Source organism: Nicotiana tabacum, chromosome 4 (genome assembly GCF_000715075.1).
Source record: "Nicotiana tabacum cultivar K326 chromosome 4, ASM71507v2, whole genome shotgun sequence".
Classification (NCBI taxonomy): Eukaryota; Viridiplantae; Streptophyta; class Magnoliopsida; order Solanales; family Solanaceae; genus Nicotiana; species Nicotiana tabacum.
The window spans coordinates 75,575,659-75,589,474 of record NC_134083.1 but is presented as its reverse complement, the minus strand read 5'-3'; the positions used below and the strand labels follow the sequence as shown (position 1 = coordinate 75,589,474).

Sequence of the window (13,816 nt, the reverse complement as noted above, 5' to 3'; positions counted from 1 at the left end):
ACATGTAATTAGACTGGTGAGTGTCTTAGCTGTACCTCGTCTCTACTCCATTGAGGTTAGTCTTGATACTTACTAGGTACCGACCGTGGTGTACTCATACTACACGTCTGCACATTTTTGTACAGAGCCAGGTATTGGAGCTATTGGACTCGGACAAAGTTAAAGTGTGATTGCAAGGATTCAAGGTAGAGCTGCTTGGTCGTCGCAGTCCCTTGAAGTCTTTTCATTTTATTGTACTGTTAATTATTAATCAAACAGTATTGAGTATTCGATCCTTGAGATCATTTCATGTATTTAGTTAGAGTTCGTGACTCAGTACTATGAGTGTTGGGAGGTTGTTTGTAATTATTTTTGTTGTTGGTTTATATATATATATAAAAATATGGCTTCGAAAAGTAATGAAAATCGGTTTACTTAGTCTTAGAGACTAAGTGTCATCACGACGTCTGTGGTGAGATTTTGGGTCATGACATATGATTATATTGATTATGTTATTGTTGTTGGATGTGAAGAATATGTTATATTTTCATAGATTTGCAAGTAATTTTAACGAATATTGTTTGCAACTAAGCATTGAATGAAGCCAAATCAGCCTCTAAACCCCTCCCAAGTGTACCATACTTACAACCCTTTTCCTACGCAATTTAGTGGGGCCCACCTCACCACCTCACCTCTTTTCTCCTCCTCTTCTCCTCTCTCTCTATATATTGAGCAGTAGACTAGTAGCTTCCCCATTCCTTCTTCTCTATCTTCCATTATGGCCACCCACCATTCCCATTATGACCCGGAAAACTCCACGACCCATTACACTGTCCTGCCGGACCAACCCGAATCCGCCGGGTCCGGTCACCGGAAATCCCTCAAAGTCGTCTCCGGCATTCTTCTCTCCTCCTTCTTTTTGCTTTCTTTAGTCTTTGTGATCGTCAACCAATCTTCAGACTTATCACAAAAAAACTCCCACTCGTCGGAGACCTTGACGCCGGCGTTGTCAAGAGGTGTATCTCAGGGAGTTTCCGAGAAGACTTTCAGGGATGTGTCCGGTGGAAGCCTTTCGTACTACCCGTGGACTAATGCTATGCTTACTTGGCAAAGAACTGCTTACCATTTTCAACCTCAAAAGAATTGGATGAACGGTAACCTTTTTTTGGCTTCTTTTTCTCTTATTAATTCTTTTAATAAAATATGAATTTTAGATACTTACACTGGTTTTTTCTTATTGATTCTTATGGCTATTTTGTTGGGTATGTTTTGGATTCTGATTGGATGATATGCTGCAGATCCTAATGGTGAGTTTAACTTATTACCATAATTACTTTTTTGTTATTTATTCTCGAACCATGATTAGAGCATCCGGCTATTAGTTAAAGATTCACATAACCAATAAAATAGTAATTTTTCATAGTTTCCATAACAATCTACACGCTATTGTTTAATCACAAGAAATATGACACAGCTAATTAGTTAATTCTCTCATGTTTTGTAATGTTTTCTTTGTAGCCTTTGATCAGAAAATTAATTTTGGTTTTCTTTGAACTAAACCTTTATAAGTCCCCGTCATACATAGATGAGTTGGCACATCATTTAGGCTAATAATGAAAGAAGTTGGATTACTTGACTAATATAGCAAATGCGGCCAATTTAATTTGGATTAACACGATATATGTGTGGTAATAATGCTTTTGTGCAACATCTCTCATACAAGGACACATGATTAGGTGATTTATGTACGAAGTCTCTGGACCAATCACAATATATGGGTCACACCTTATAAATTATTGTAAGAGTTGGGGGCCGCCAACGATTTGTCTGTCTTTCCAACTAGCCACTTGTCTTTTTCTCTTTTCTTATATTTTTAAATGAAATGGAGTGGGTTTTTATTTTTGGGTCGATCTAGCCGCTCATGCCTATTATCAATTCAGCCTTGTGAGAATAGAAGAGAGGAATATAGGAAAAAAATATTAAGGATAAGAATTAAGAACGTACCTTCTCATTGTTGAAATTATTTGAGAAGACTATTGATTGTTTTGATTAGTATCCATCGATGTCCCTTTTCTCCTTTCCCTAACTTGGAGGGGTTTCCTCTTCTTTGTTTTACTTTTCCTTTTTCTAAATATAGAATCCAAAATCTTAACACTACTCGATTGTCCATTCTTGGAAAAGCTCCGTGAAAGTTTAGGGCAATATCATTCGGACAACTTAATTAGCATTCACTATTAAAAATTAATAGAACAGAAATGTTCATGTATTTTTTTTTAGGGGGAGGAAGGGTTGTCACTAGTCAAATTTGCTTACTTGTTAAAAATATATTAGCGAAAAGTCAAAAACAAAAACTCGTGGCGGAGTTGGAAGTCAAAGAATACTATTTTTTTTCCCGCATAAAAAGAAAAACAATTTTGGTACGGAATATGCAAAGGTTATTTTACAATTCAAATTGCGTAGAAAGTTCATTGATAACTGAACATGGCGAGAAACATGAACATGTGAAATGAATAATTGTTTTAACACTTAACAGGTCCATTATACCACAAAGGATGGTACCATCTTTTTTATCAATACAATCCTGATTCAGCTATTTGGGGAAATATCACATGGGGCCATGCAATATCCACGGACTTGATCCATTGGCTTTACTTGCCCTTCGCCTTGGTTCCTGATCAATGGTACGATATCAACGGTGTCTGGACCGGGTCCGCGACCTTCCTACCCGACGGTCAGATCATGATGTTATACACCGGTGATACCAATGATTACGTGCAGGTGCAAAATCTTGCGTACCCCGCCAACTTATCGGATCCCCTCCTCATCGACTGGGTCAAGTACCGGGGCAACCCGGTCATGGTTCCACCACCCGGCATTGGTGTCAAGGACTTTAGAGACCCAACGACTGCTTGGACCGGACCACAAAACGGGCAGTGGCTGCTTACCATCGGGTCCAAGATTGGTAAAACGGGTATTGCAATTGTTTATGGTACTTCCAACTTCACAAACTTTAAGCTATTGGATGGAGTTTTGCATGCGGTTCCGGGTACGGGTATGTGGGAGTGTGTGGACTTTTACCCGGTATCAACCGATGAGGCAAACGGGTTGGACACATCATATAACGGGCCAGGTATAAAGCATGTGTTAAAAGCAAGTTTAGATGACGATAAGCATGATTACTATGCTATTGGGACATATGACCCGGTAAAGAACAAATGGACTCCTGATAACCCGCAATTGGATGTGGGTATCGGGTTGAGACTGGACTACGGGAAATACTATGCGTCAAAGACATTTTATGACCCGAAGGAACAAAGAAGAATATTGTGGGGATGGATTGGGGAAACTGACAGTGAAGCTGCTGATCTGCTGAAGGGATGGGCATCTGTACAGGTATGGACACTTTTCAAGTACACTACCTCAGCTTCCGAAGAGCATTACACATTTATTTTTGTATTACATTAGGGTGCCTTGGCGTAACTCTGGTAAAGTAAGTTCTGAATTGCAACGTGAAAATGGAGGTTTTTAGATGCAAAGAGATGATATATCCCTAATAGTTTTCCTGTTTTAATAACAGAGTATTCCAAGGACTGTGCTTTATGATAAGGAGACTAGGACACATGTTCTTCAGTGGCCAGTTAAAGAAATTGAGAGCTTAAGAATTGGTGATCCTCTAGTGAAACGGGTCAATCTTCAACCAGGCTCAATTGAGCTAGTCCATGTTGACTCAGCCGCACAGGTTTGCTTTCTCATCCTTGGAAATTGAAAACGTTTCACTTATATGTGCTTAATGTGCAGTCCTAAAACTTGTATGTGCAATGGTGCAGTTGGATGTAGAAGCCTCATTTGAAGTGGACAAAGCAGCACTCGAGGGAACAATTGAAGCAGATGTTGGTTTCAACTGCAGTACTAGTGGAGGTGCTGCTAAAAGAGGCATTTTGGGACCATTTGGTGTCGTTGTAATTGCTGATCAAACGCTTTCTGAGCTAACTCCAGTTTACTTCTACATTGCCAAAGGACCTGATGGCCGAGCTGAAACCTACTTCTGTGCTGATGAAACTAGGTTTGCTTCTACTATGTTTATCTTGTATACTCTATCTTAATAGTCCTTGTCAAAGTATAGATGAATAACATAGCGGCGTGATCTGATGCAGATCCTCAGAGGCTCCTGGAGTTGCTAAACAAGTGTATGGTAGTTCAGTACCAGTGTTAGATGATGAACAACACTCAATGAGATTATTGGTAAGTGATAATCCCGTTATTCTGACCTTCGTCAAATCAAGAATAATATCAAGCTTATTAGTTCTTCCAGTCATCTTATTAAATTTATGGAAATGCTCCAAAGTAGTCAATTTGGTAACTATTCAAGATAATGTGGTTCAGAATAATTTGTGTTATGAATGTATTTGACAGTTGGGATGATCTGTGTTTTTGAGTAAAATTTCTTAAAACTGAACTCAGGTGGACCACTCAATTGTGGAGAGCTTTGCTCAAGGAGGAAGAACAGTCATAACATCGCGAATTTACCCAACAAAGGCAATCAATGGAGCAGCACGACTGTTCGTTTTCAACAATGCCACGAGGGCAAGTGTGACTGCCTCCCTGAAGATTTGGTCACTCGAATCAGCTGATATTCGATCCTTCCCCTTGGACCAGTTGTAATTCGTCGAACCATATATATTTTCTTCATTCTTTTTCCATGTGGAGGTTATTCGCCATCCGATCAAGGAATGGAAGAGAGGCAATAAAGAGAGAGAGAGAGAGAGAGAGAGAGAGAGAGAGAGAGAGAGAGAGAGAGAGAGAGAGAGAGAGAATAGGCTAGAATATGTAGTGTTATATACTTATTTCAGTTATTTTTCTGCTGGATTGGTGCTGTTTCAAAGCTTAGGTTTAGTTCTTGTGCAGCTAGCAGTGTGGCCATTGTACTCTATTGTAACAATATGTTTTACAGATAAAACCATTTCTTCATTTTGGCATTGGTTTTTGATGGATTTGATTAACCCTCTGCGAAATCTGATGCAACTGATTGCTCAGTTCGGGATCTTTCTTTATTTCCCCCCAACAAATTCCGTGATGAACTCATTGCATTTGATTACTCTATTCTCTACGCAAAAGCAGCTCTTTCTTATCATCTACTAATGGTGGAAACACTAGAATATTACATCTCAAAACCTACTAACAACTAAGATAAGATTGGACATAAACTTGGTGGAACTTCAAACCTGCAGCCATGAGACCTCAGTCAATGGGTTTTCATTGGTCGGTTAAAGTCCAAGAATGTGACCAGCTGCCGCATGACAGCCATTAACTTTAGCCAGGTTTTATAAAGTTTTGCAAGTATAACAATAAATTCTTTTTAGCAAATATAGAGCAACTTTTAGAATTTCTCCTTCTCCAGAAACTTGCATACCTTCTCCTTCTTTCAAAGGAATTAGTGTGGAAAAATAGAAAAAGAATGAGAACACAGATGAAAGAACTTTAGGCATGTTTGCCAGAAGTTTGGCTTGTAAAGGACAAGTTCAGACACTTGTGCATAAAGTTCCAGTCAGGCATTTATGCATGAAGTTAAGGCATATGCAACTGAATTTCAGGCACTCATGCATGAAGTTCAAGCATATATCACTGAGCTTCACGCATGTATGAACAAATGTTTGCCCTAGGAATTAAACAACAACTTATTGTTTAAATTTCAACAATCCAACACACAATTCAATGCCCAAATTTACTCCAAACGAGCTTAAATTTAAAACTTAAATTTTCATATAGAAAATTCATGAACCACTTCTTCAACCTTGCAATAATGGTGATTTTAATTCTAAAACCCCTTATCTAGCTATAGATTTTAAAAAGTTGACTGCGCCTTAAGGGGTCGTTTGGTACCAGGAATAAGGTGGGATAAAAGGATAAATTTATACCGTCAACCAAATACGGTATAAATTTAATCCCAGACTTAATTCAAGATGTCTCATCTTATCCCATCAAACTTGGGATTATTTTATCCCACCTCCCAAATGGTATTTAAAAGGCGTTTCTGGGGCGAGCCCCGGGGCGAGGCGTAACAAAAACGCCCCGGGGCGATGGTGTGGGGCGAAAGTCTCAAGAAGCGTATGTCCCGCAATTTGGGGCGTACGCCCGGGCATTCGGGGCACGTTTTTTTAGTAAGGAGTAAGCCCCAGAGACTTTTTCAAATTAAAATAAAATTTGTTGAATTAGTCATTCATATAATATCCAAATTCTCAAAAGTCAGTTTGGTAATTACTCTAAAGGTTTAAAAAGGAACTCAAAAGTATTAAATTTAAAAGTAAAGACCCTTTTTATTGATTTAAGCCCTAATTCATGGTTTTTTCAATTTTTTATCTTGTCCGCTAGTCTGCTAATATCTCCCAAAAGCAACGAATATTTAATTTTTTTTACAAATACAAAGAGAACTACATTTTTCTTCATAGTAGCAAATTCAAAGTTCAAATTGCAGGTTAATCATCCTTTTTGTTCCTCCATATAGAAAACTTTATTCTTTGACTCAAATTACTTGTGCTTGTAAGTAACGTATAATAGATTGTTTTGATTAGTTTTTTGTGGGGATGGAGCAGACATATATATAGTTTTCTTCAATATTTATGCAATTTTACATGTTTATAAATATTTACTGTCATTATATTATTTTATAAAATATTAAAAACTAAATACCTATGGGGCTTACGCCCCGCTGAGGCATATGTAAAACGCCTCGCCTTACGCCCACGCCTTTTAAAACACTACTATAAATTAGTCTTGTGATTATAATCCTGGAATTATACTTCCGGAATAATTTTATTGTGTACCAAATGACCCCTAAATGACGTTGTACATATAGGCTCTTCGATTATTGGGTCATTGGACAATCCTCTGGCCCGGTTTATTCAGCTAATTGTATCGATTTGCGCCTGTCTTGTCACTTGTGGACTAGTTCACAAGGGAACGCTCAAGTCACTTTTCGAGGTCCTTGAGTTTGGGTCAAATACTTTCATTTTCTGAAAAGAAATGAGTTGGTAGTACTATTGTTATGAAAATATTATATTGTGGATGTCAATTCATTACTTCGCTATAGATAATTTTCCTGAAGAAAATTATCTATTTAGTACTCTGTTGAAGTTTATCTACAAACAGCTGATGCAGGCAGGTTGCAAGCAACTCAATGAAATGATTTGCAACAGCTTCTTATTAAACAAGCAGGTTGCAAGCAGCTCATGCAGACAGCTTACAAGCAGCTAAGCAAAGCCTTGCAGCTGCTTCCTGAAAAGCCTCGCAACTGCTTCCTTTCTTCTATAAATAAAGGAGTTTTCAATTCATTATGAACATAAGTTTGAAAGTTGAATAATATATCAGTTTCTCTCTATACTTGTCTTCGATTTATTTACTTTACAGTCTTTATTTATAACACATTATCAGCACGAGACTCTGCCATTTTGAGCACTTACTTTGAATTTAATTTCTATTTCAGTGTTCATCTCCGATGTAAGGCGACGCTCTTACATCTGTGGTTAGATCTTGTTCATTCCAAGCATCATAAGGCAGAGTGTCCTTGAGGTGATGAGCTTTTCTTCTTGGCGGCAGTGATGTGGATATCACTTGCGTCTGGAGTGGCCAAAATTGTGTAAAGTAATTTGAGCCTTTTGCTTATATTTTAATATCATTATCATCGCTTGCTTGGTTATATGTTACGCATATAGTACCTATTTTGGTATTTGTTTTCATCCTAATTATCTTAATAAAGGATTATAAAGTGGATAACATTGTTAGATCCACTTAAACTCCAGCAGAGTTTGCAAGAAATATACAACCACCAAAAGTGGTTATGTTTCTTATATCTTATTGTAACTAAATTTTATTAACCACCAGAAGTGGTATATGCCTATGACCACCAGAAGTGATAATTTAAGTTTTCTATTATTACAATTGAAGATAAGTTAGAGAAAATTTCTCTATATTACTTGCATGCCTCGATTTGCTCCAGAAGTAGCATTATCTTAAAAGAGGTTCTAAGCCATCACACAATTTGGTGTGATTACTGCACGTTCAAATAATTATGTTCCGTTCCCAGAAGGATGAAAACTTTTGCTAAATATTAATCCATTCCCTGAAGTGAATGTGACAATACTAATAAAGCTCGTAAATATGAATGCGCTTTTGATGTAAATATATAACAATTCACCTCCAGAAGAGGGAATATGTACTCAATATTTTGTATTTTAAATTTGTTCCTGAAGAAGTAACACAATTGAAATTTCCTCCTGAAGTAGGAAAATATTATGAAGAGGTGTTTTCTTGTACTTAAACAATTGTTTTATATTGTTTATTTGATTATAATTTTCTCTTATGATACCAGAAGTGTCTGAACAATATTTGATAGTACAAAATGTATCAACAACTCCTGAAGAGCTAACTGTTTGTTCTAGAAGACACATGACACCAGTAGTGTCCGATAAATATTAGATTGTGGATAATAAACGAAGGCTCTCGAAGAGCTTATATACAAATATGTCATTCATATTATATGATTATGGTCAAAACATATGTTGTAGTAAATCTGAAGTTTACTAATACAAATGGTTATAATATTGAGACTACACTGATTGGAAGATTGAAAATCTTTATGTTTCCATACTCATAGGGGGTAAAATAATATGTATGTGAGAAATTACCCGCCTTATTCTTTAATTTTGTACTACATCATGTATCACAGTAAAACAGAAGTTTACTAATGCAAAAGTTTATGCCATAGTAAACCAGAAGTTTGCTAAGAGATAACACATACCATGATAAACATGAAGTTTTCATTTTTCATTTTTAAATGAGCTATTTGATAATTCAGATAAGCATATACTGAAGAACTAGAAGATTCTTCAAGAATTCTCCTATTTTGCTTATTCTCATAATAAATTGATTATACCAGCTAAAGTTGGGACTAAAACCCCTGATTCTGAAATATATAAAAGGTGAATATAGGCTCATTCACCTATCATGTGAACCACTTATAGATGCATATATGAGATGGTTACATGTATGTTTATTGTCAACCTGTAGTTTGGCATTTGAAATTGCTTTTCCTAATTAAGAGCATAATTTTCAGATTATGAAATCAAGATAGTTCATCTTGATAATGATGGTTTAGCATTGAATACCTCCTATTAATGGCTAAACTATTGTTTGTGAGAATAAAGCTTCATGTGTTAGTCAAAATATTTTTTAAATTGCATATAGCAACACTTGTATGCATCAGACCAACAATATATGATATGTCATCCCCTCACAATTGGTTTAGGATCAGAAACTAAATATTTTTACTATCTAATAACTTTTGATCCGTGGTATATGATTAATTTCTCTACCACAAAGTACAAAGATAGGTTTTTCAAAGAAATTTTGGGATATATGTTAGTTTTTCTAACATTAGGGGGATGGAATAAGCAGTTAAAAAATATGTTATATGAATCGAATTATCATTAGTATGATCCTTACTTAGAAGATAATTCAAGTCAAATACCAGAAGCATTTGCTGATCCAAAATTAAATATCATATTTCAGCTACAAATGCTCCTATTAAAATTAAAATCCCTGAAGGATGGAGTTTACTGTACGCATGAAGCGTGGTAGACAAATCGGTTCCAAAGGTAACAATCCTTGAAAAGGATAGGAGCAAATGATCAAAATGATCATAATGAGGAGGAAATAAGCTCTAGAAGAGCCCACGACATAATATTTCATGAAACTCCTGAAGAAGTTCAGGTACCTGAAAATAAAGAAAGTGATGAGATCTTAACAAGTTATCTCACTTGCGAACTGATATGAAATGATCGTCGACAATGTATTTGATACAATATAGTGCACAATATTGTAAAAGATTGTGAGGATCGGACCAACAGTCTAGACACTTGAAGATGTCATGCCATTTAGATACAAATCATAACCTATATGACTCATTTGATTAAATCTATATGAAGATCCCTGAAGGATTTAAAATGCCTGAAGCATATAGTTCAAAGTCTCGAGAAATATACTCGATCAGATTACAAAGGTCTTTGTGCGTTTTAAAGGAATCGGGGCGCATATGGTATAATCGTCTCAGAGCATATTTGCTAAAAGAAGGTTACATAAGTGATATTATTTGTCCATGTGTTTTTATAATGAAAATATCATTAGAATTTGTTATACATGTTGTTTATGTTGATGATATAAATCTTGTTGGAACTCTAGAAGAGCTCCAAAAGGCAATTGAATATCTTAAGAAAGAATTTGAGATGAAAGATCTTGGAAAGACAAAGCTTTGTCTTGGACTGCAAATTGAACATTTAGCAGACGGGATATTTATGCATCAATCTGCCTATACAGAAAGGGTCTTAAAACTCTTTTACATGGACAAAGCGCACCCATTGAGTACACCAATGGTTGTTCGATCACTTGAAGTGAATAGGGACCAGTTCCGACCTCCAAAAGAGGATGATGAACTTCTTGGTCCTGAAACACCCTATCTCAGTACAATTGATGCACTTATGTATCTTGCTAATGCTACAAGGCCTCACATAGCATTTTCTGTTAATTTACTAGCAAGATATAGCTCTTCTCCTACACGGAGATATTGGAATGGGATTAAGCATATTTTACGATATTTAAAGGGAACTCTTGACATGGGTTTGTTTTATGCTAAAAAAGGTAGTGCAAATCTTGTTGGTTATGCAGATGCAAGTTATTTATCTAATCCCCATAAAGCTCGATCTCAAACCGGGTACGTATTTATATGTGGAGGTACTGTCATATCATGGCGCTCCACAAAGCAATCAATTGTTGCTACTTCTTCAAATCATGCTGAGATAATAGTTATTCATAAAGCAAGTAGGGAATGCGTATGGTTGAGATCAGTGATTCATTTTATTCAAGAAAAATATGGTTTGGAATGTGATAAAAAAAATCCACAATTTTATACGAAGACAACGCTGCATGCATAGCCCAATTAAAGGGAAGATTTATAAAAAGGAGATAGAACGCAGCACATTTCACCAAAATTATTCTACACATATGATCTTCAGAAAAATGGTGACATCGATGTGCAACAAATCCGTTCAAGTGATAATCCAGCAGATCTGTTCACTAAATCTTTGCCAAATTCAACTTTTGAGAAGATGGTATACAAGATTGGAATGCGGAGACTCAAATATTTGAAACAAGATTTTCATCAGGAGGAGTGAAATACGTGATGTACTCTTTTTTCTTTACTAAGTTTTTTCTCATAGGGTTTTTCTCTTAAGATTTTTAATGAGGCATCTAAAAATGCGTATTACTAAATATGTGTACTCTTTTTCCATCACTAGGATTTTTTCCATTGGGTTTTTCCTAGTAAGGTTTTAACGAGGCACATTATCTTTTAATGAACATCCAAGGGGGAGTGTTATGAAAATATTATATTGTGGATGTCCATTTATTACTCCGCTATAGATAATCTTCCTGAAGAAGATTATCCATTTAATACTCTGTTGAAGTTTATCTACAAGCAGCTGATGCAGGAAGGTTGCAAGCAACGCAATGAAATAATTTGCAGCAGCTTGTTATTAAACAGGCAGGTTGCAAGCAGCTCATGCAAACAACTTACAAGCAGCTAAGCAAAGCCTTGCAGCTGCTTCCTGAAAAGCCTCGCAGCTGCTTCCTTTCTTCTATAAATAGAAGAGTTTTCAGTTCATTATGAACATAAGTTTGAAAGTTGAATAATATATCAGTTTCTCTCTATACTTATCTTCGATTTATTTACTTTACATTCTTGGGCAAAAGTCCAAATATGCCCTTATACTATACAAAATTGAGCACATTTGCCCTTCGTTAATACTTTAGCTCAAATATGCCCTTACCGTCACATAGTTGGTCCATATATGCCCTTAGAGTTACACAGTTGGCCCATATATGCCCTTTTCGAAACGGAATTCACCCAAACTAATTAGCTTTTTCGTTAATTATATTAAAGTGTATTACAAACACTATTTTATTTTTATTAATACTTTTTTTTCTTTACCTTTCTCTTTTCTTTCTTCTTTTTTCTTTTCTTCTTTTTTTCTTTTTTCTTTTCCTCTTATCTGTTTCCTCCATTACTGATGTCTTCTCCATTTTCGTCACCAATTTCACTTGATAAAACTCATGAATTCCAATTACTTAGAAAATTCTCTCATAAGGTAATCAAGTTTCAATTTCACTGGCCCTCTAAATAAACGAAATTAAATTATTTCAAAAATTATGGTTTAAACTTTAAAATAATAAAAACATCCCAACCTTTAACAATAATCAAAAGACCAAAATATTTAAATTATTTTCAGAAAGATAATTTAATGATTAAAAGCCTACAGTTCAAGTTGTAGTATTATAAATTTGAGTTGTTAGTCTTTTTTCATCTTTTTCGGCTGGACATTTTCTATTTTTTTATTAACTATGTAAATTAAGGGTGTACATGGAACATGTTGGTTTGGTTTTTATCAAAACCAAACCAAACCAATTATATCTGTTTGGATTGTTCGGTTTTGTTAGATTTTTTGGGTTTTTTGTTACAAAAATATTATTTCAATCTTACTTTGTTAAAATTTTTAGAACTAAATATATGTTCAGTAAAACTTAAAAAATTGACAAACATATGATCTATAAAAATATTCTTATGGGAGAATTTTCTTAGATCATTAGTTTTGTCAAGTGAAATTGGTGATGAAAATGGAGAAGACCTCAGTAATAGAGGAAATCGGATAAGGGAGAAAGAAAAAAGAAACGAAAGAGAAGAAAAGAAAAAAGAAGAAAGAAAAGAGAAAGGTAAAGAAAAAAAAGTACTAATAAAAAGGAAATAGTATTTGTAATACACTTAAATACAATTAACAAAAGAGCTAATTAGTTTGAGTGAATTCCGTTTCGAAAAGGGCATATATGAGTCAACTGTGTAACTCTAAGGGCATATATGGACCAACTATGTGACGGTAAGGGCATATTTGAGCTAAAGTATTAACGAAGGACAAGTGTGCTCAATTTCGTATAGTATAAGGGCATATTTGGACCTTTTCCGTACATTCTTTATTTATAACAACTATAAGTTTTTTACCATTTTATATTTGATAAATGTTACTCCCACCAAATCCAAAGTAGTCAAACATTCAAAAAATTTAAACTGATGATCAAAGTTCAGGTTTCCTTTCATTTATTCTATTCTATTAGAGACAAAAAGGAAAAAGGTACAATCTCGTATGGGGTTTAATCAGAATAAAGAAATTCAATGGTGGCTTGCATCTTAATTTATAATATCCAGAAATCTCGACTTTGTATGAATTCTGTTATATTCAAGACTCTTCTTTGCTTTTTCCTTTTTGCGATTCTTTTCTTTTTCCATTTAAATAAATAACAAAAACAAAACAGATTTCTGGATATTATAAACGGATCCTTATTGATTGAATAAATTGGCAGAACGGCCAGAACCTGCTTGCTTTACGTAATCTTCACATAGCTTCTTATGCCTTTATTCTGAGAAAAATCTGAGCACCTAAACTAGTTTCATTGACTTCTCTTCTTTTCAATTTTCAGTTTCTTATTACTCCTATTAGTTTTTCGATTGAGTTTTAGTTAGCATTTAGACATAGGTTTGGTTGAAACTTAAAAAGAGATTTTTTTAAGTTGTGTTTGGACATGCATTTTACTTTAAAAATTGAAGTTTTGTTAGTGGAAGAAAGATTTTTGGTCATTTTTGAAACTTGAAACTGATCAAATTTCATGATCAAATAATATTTTCAATTTTTTTGGAAAAAAATTAAAAAAAAAAAAAATGTCCAAACTGGAGCATTAGTAG

At 35.0% G+C, this 13,816-nt stretch overlaps 1 protein-coding gene across 2 annotated transcripts; it reads left to right on the top strand.

Moving 5' to 3' along the window:
• Positions 1 to 709: 709 nt before the first annotated feature.
• Positions 710 to 4,947, top strand: LOC107770131 (acid beta-fructofuranosidase AIV-18-like). 2 transcript variants are annotated; one of them, NM_001325054.1, is given in 7 exon segments: positions 734 to 1,133; positions 1,278 to 1,286; positions 2,513 to 3,372; positions 3,557 to 3,718; positions 3,807 to 4,042; positions 4,134 to 4,221; positions 4,441 to 4,928. In NM_001325054.1, coding segments are annotated over 7 exon segments (1,932 nt in total). In that variant the 5' UTR covers positions 734 to 757; the 3' UTR covers positions 4,642 to 4,928.
• The last annotated feature ends 8,869 nt before the right edge of the window (positions 4,948 to 13,816 follow it).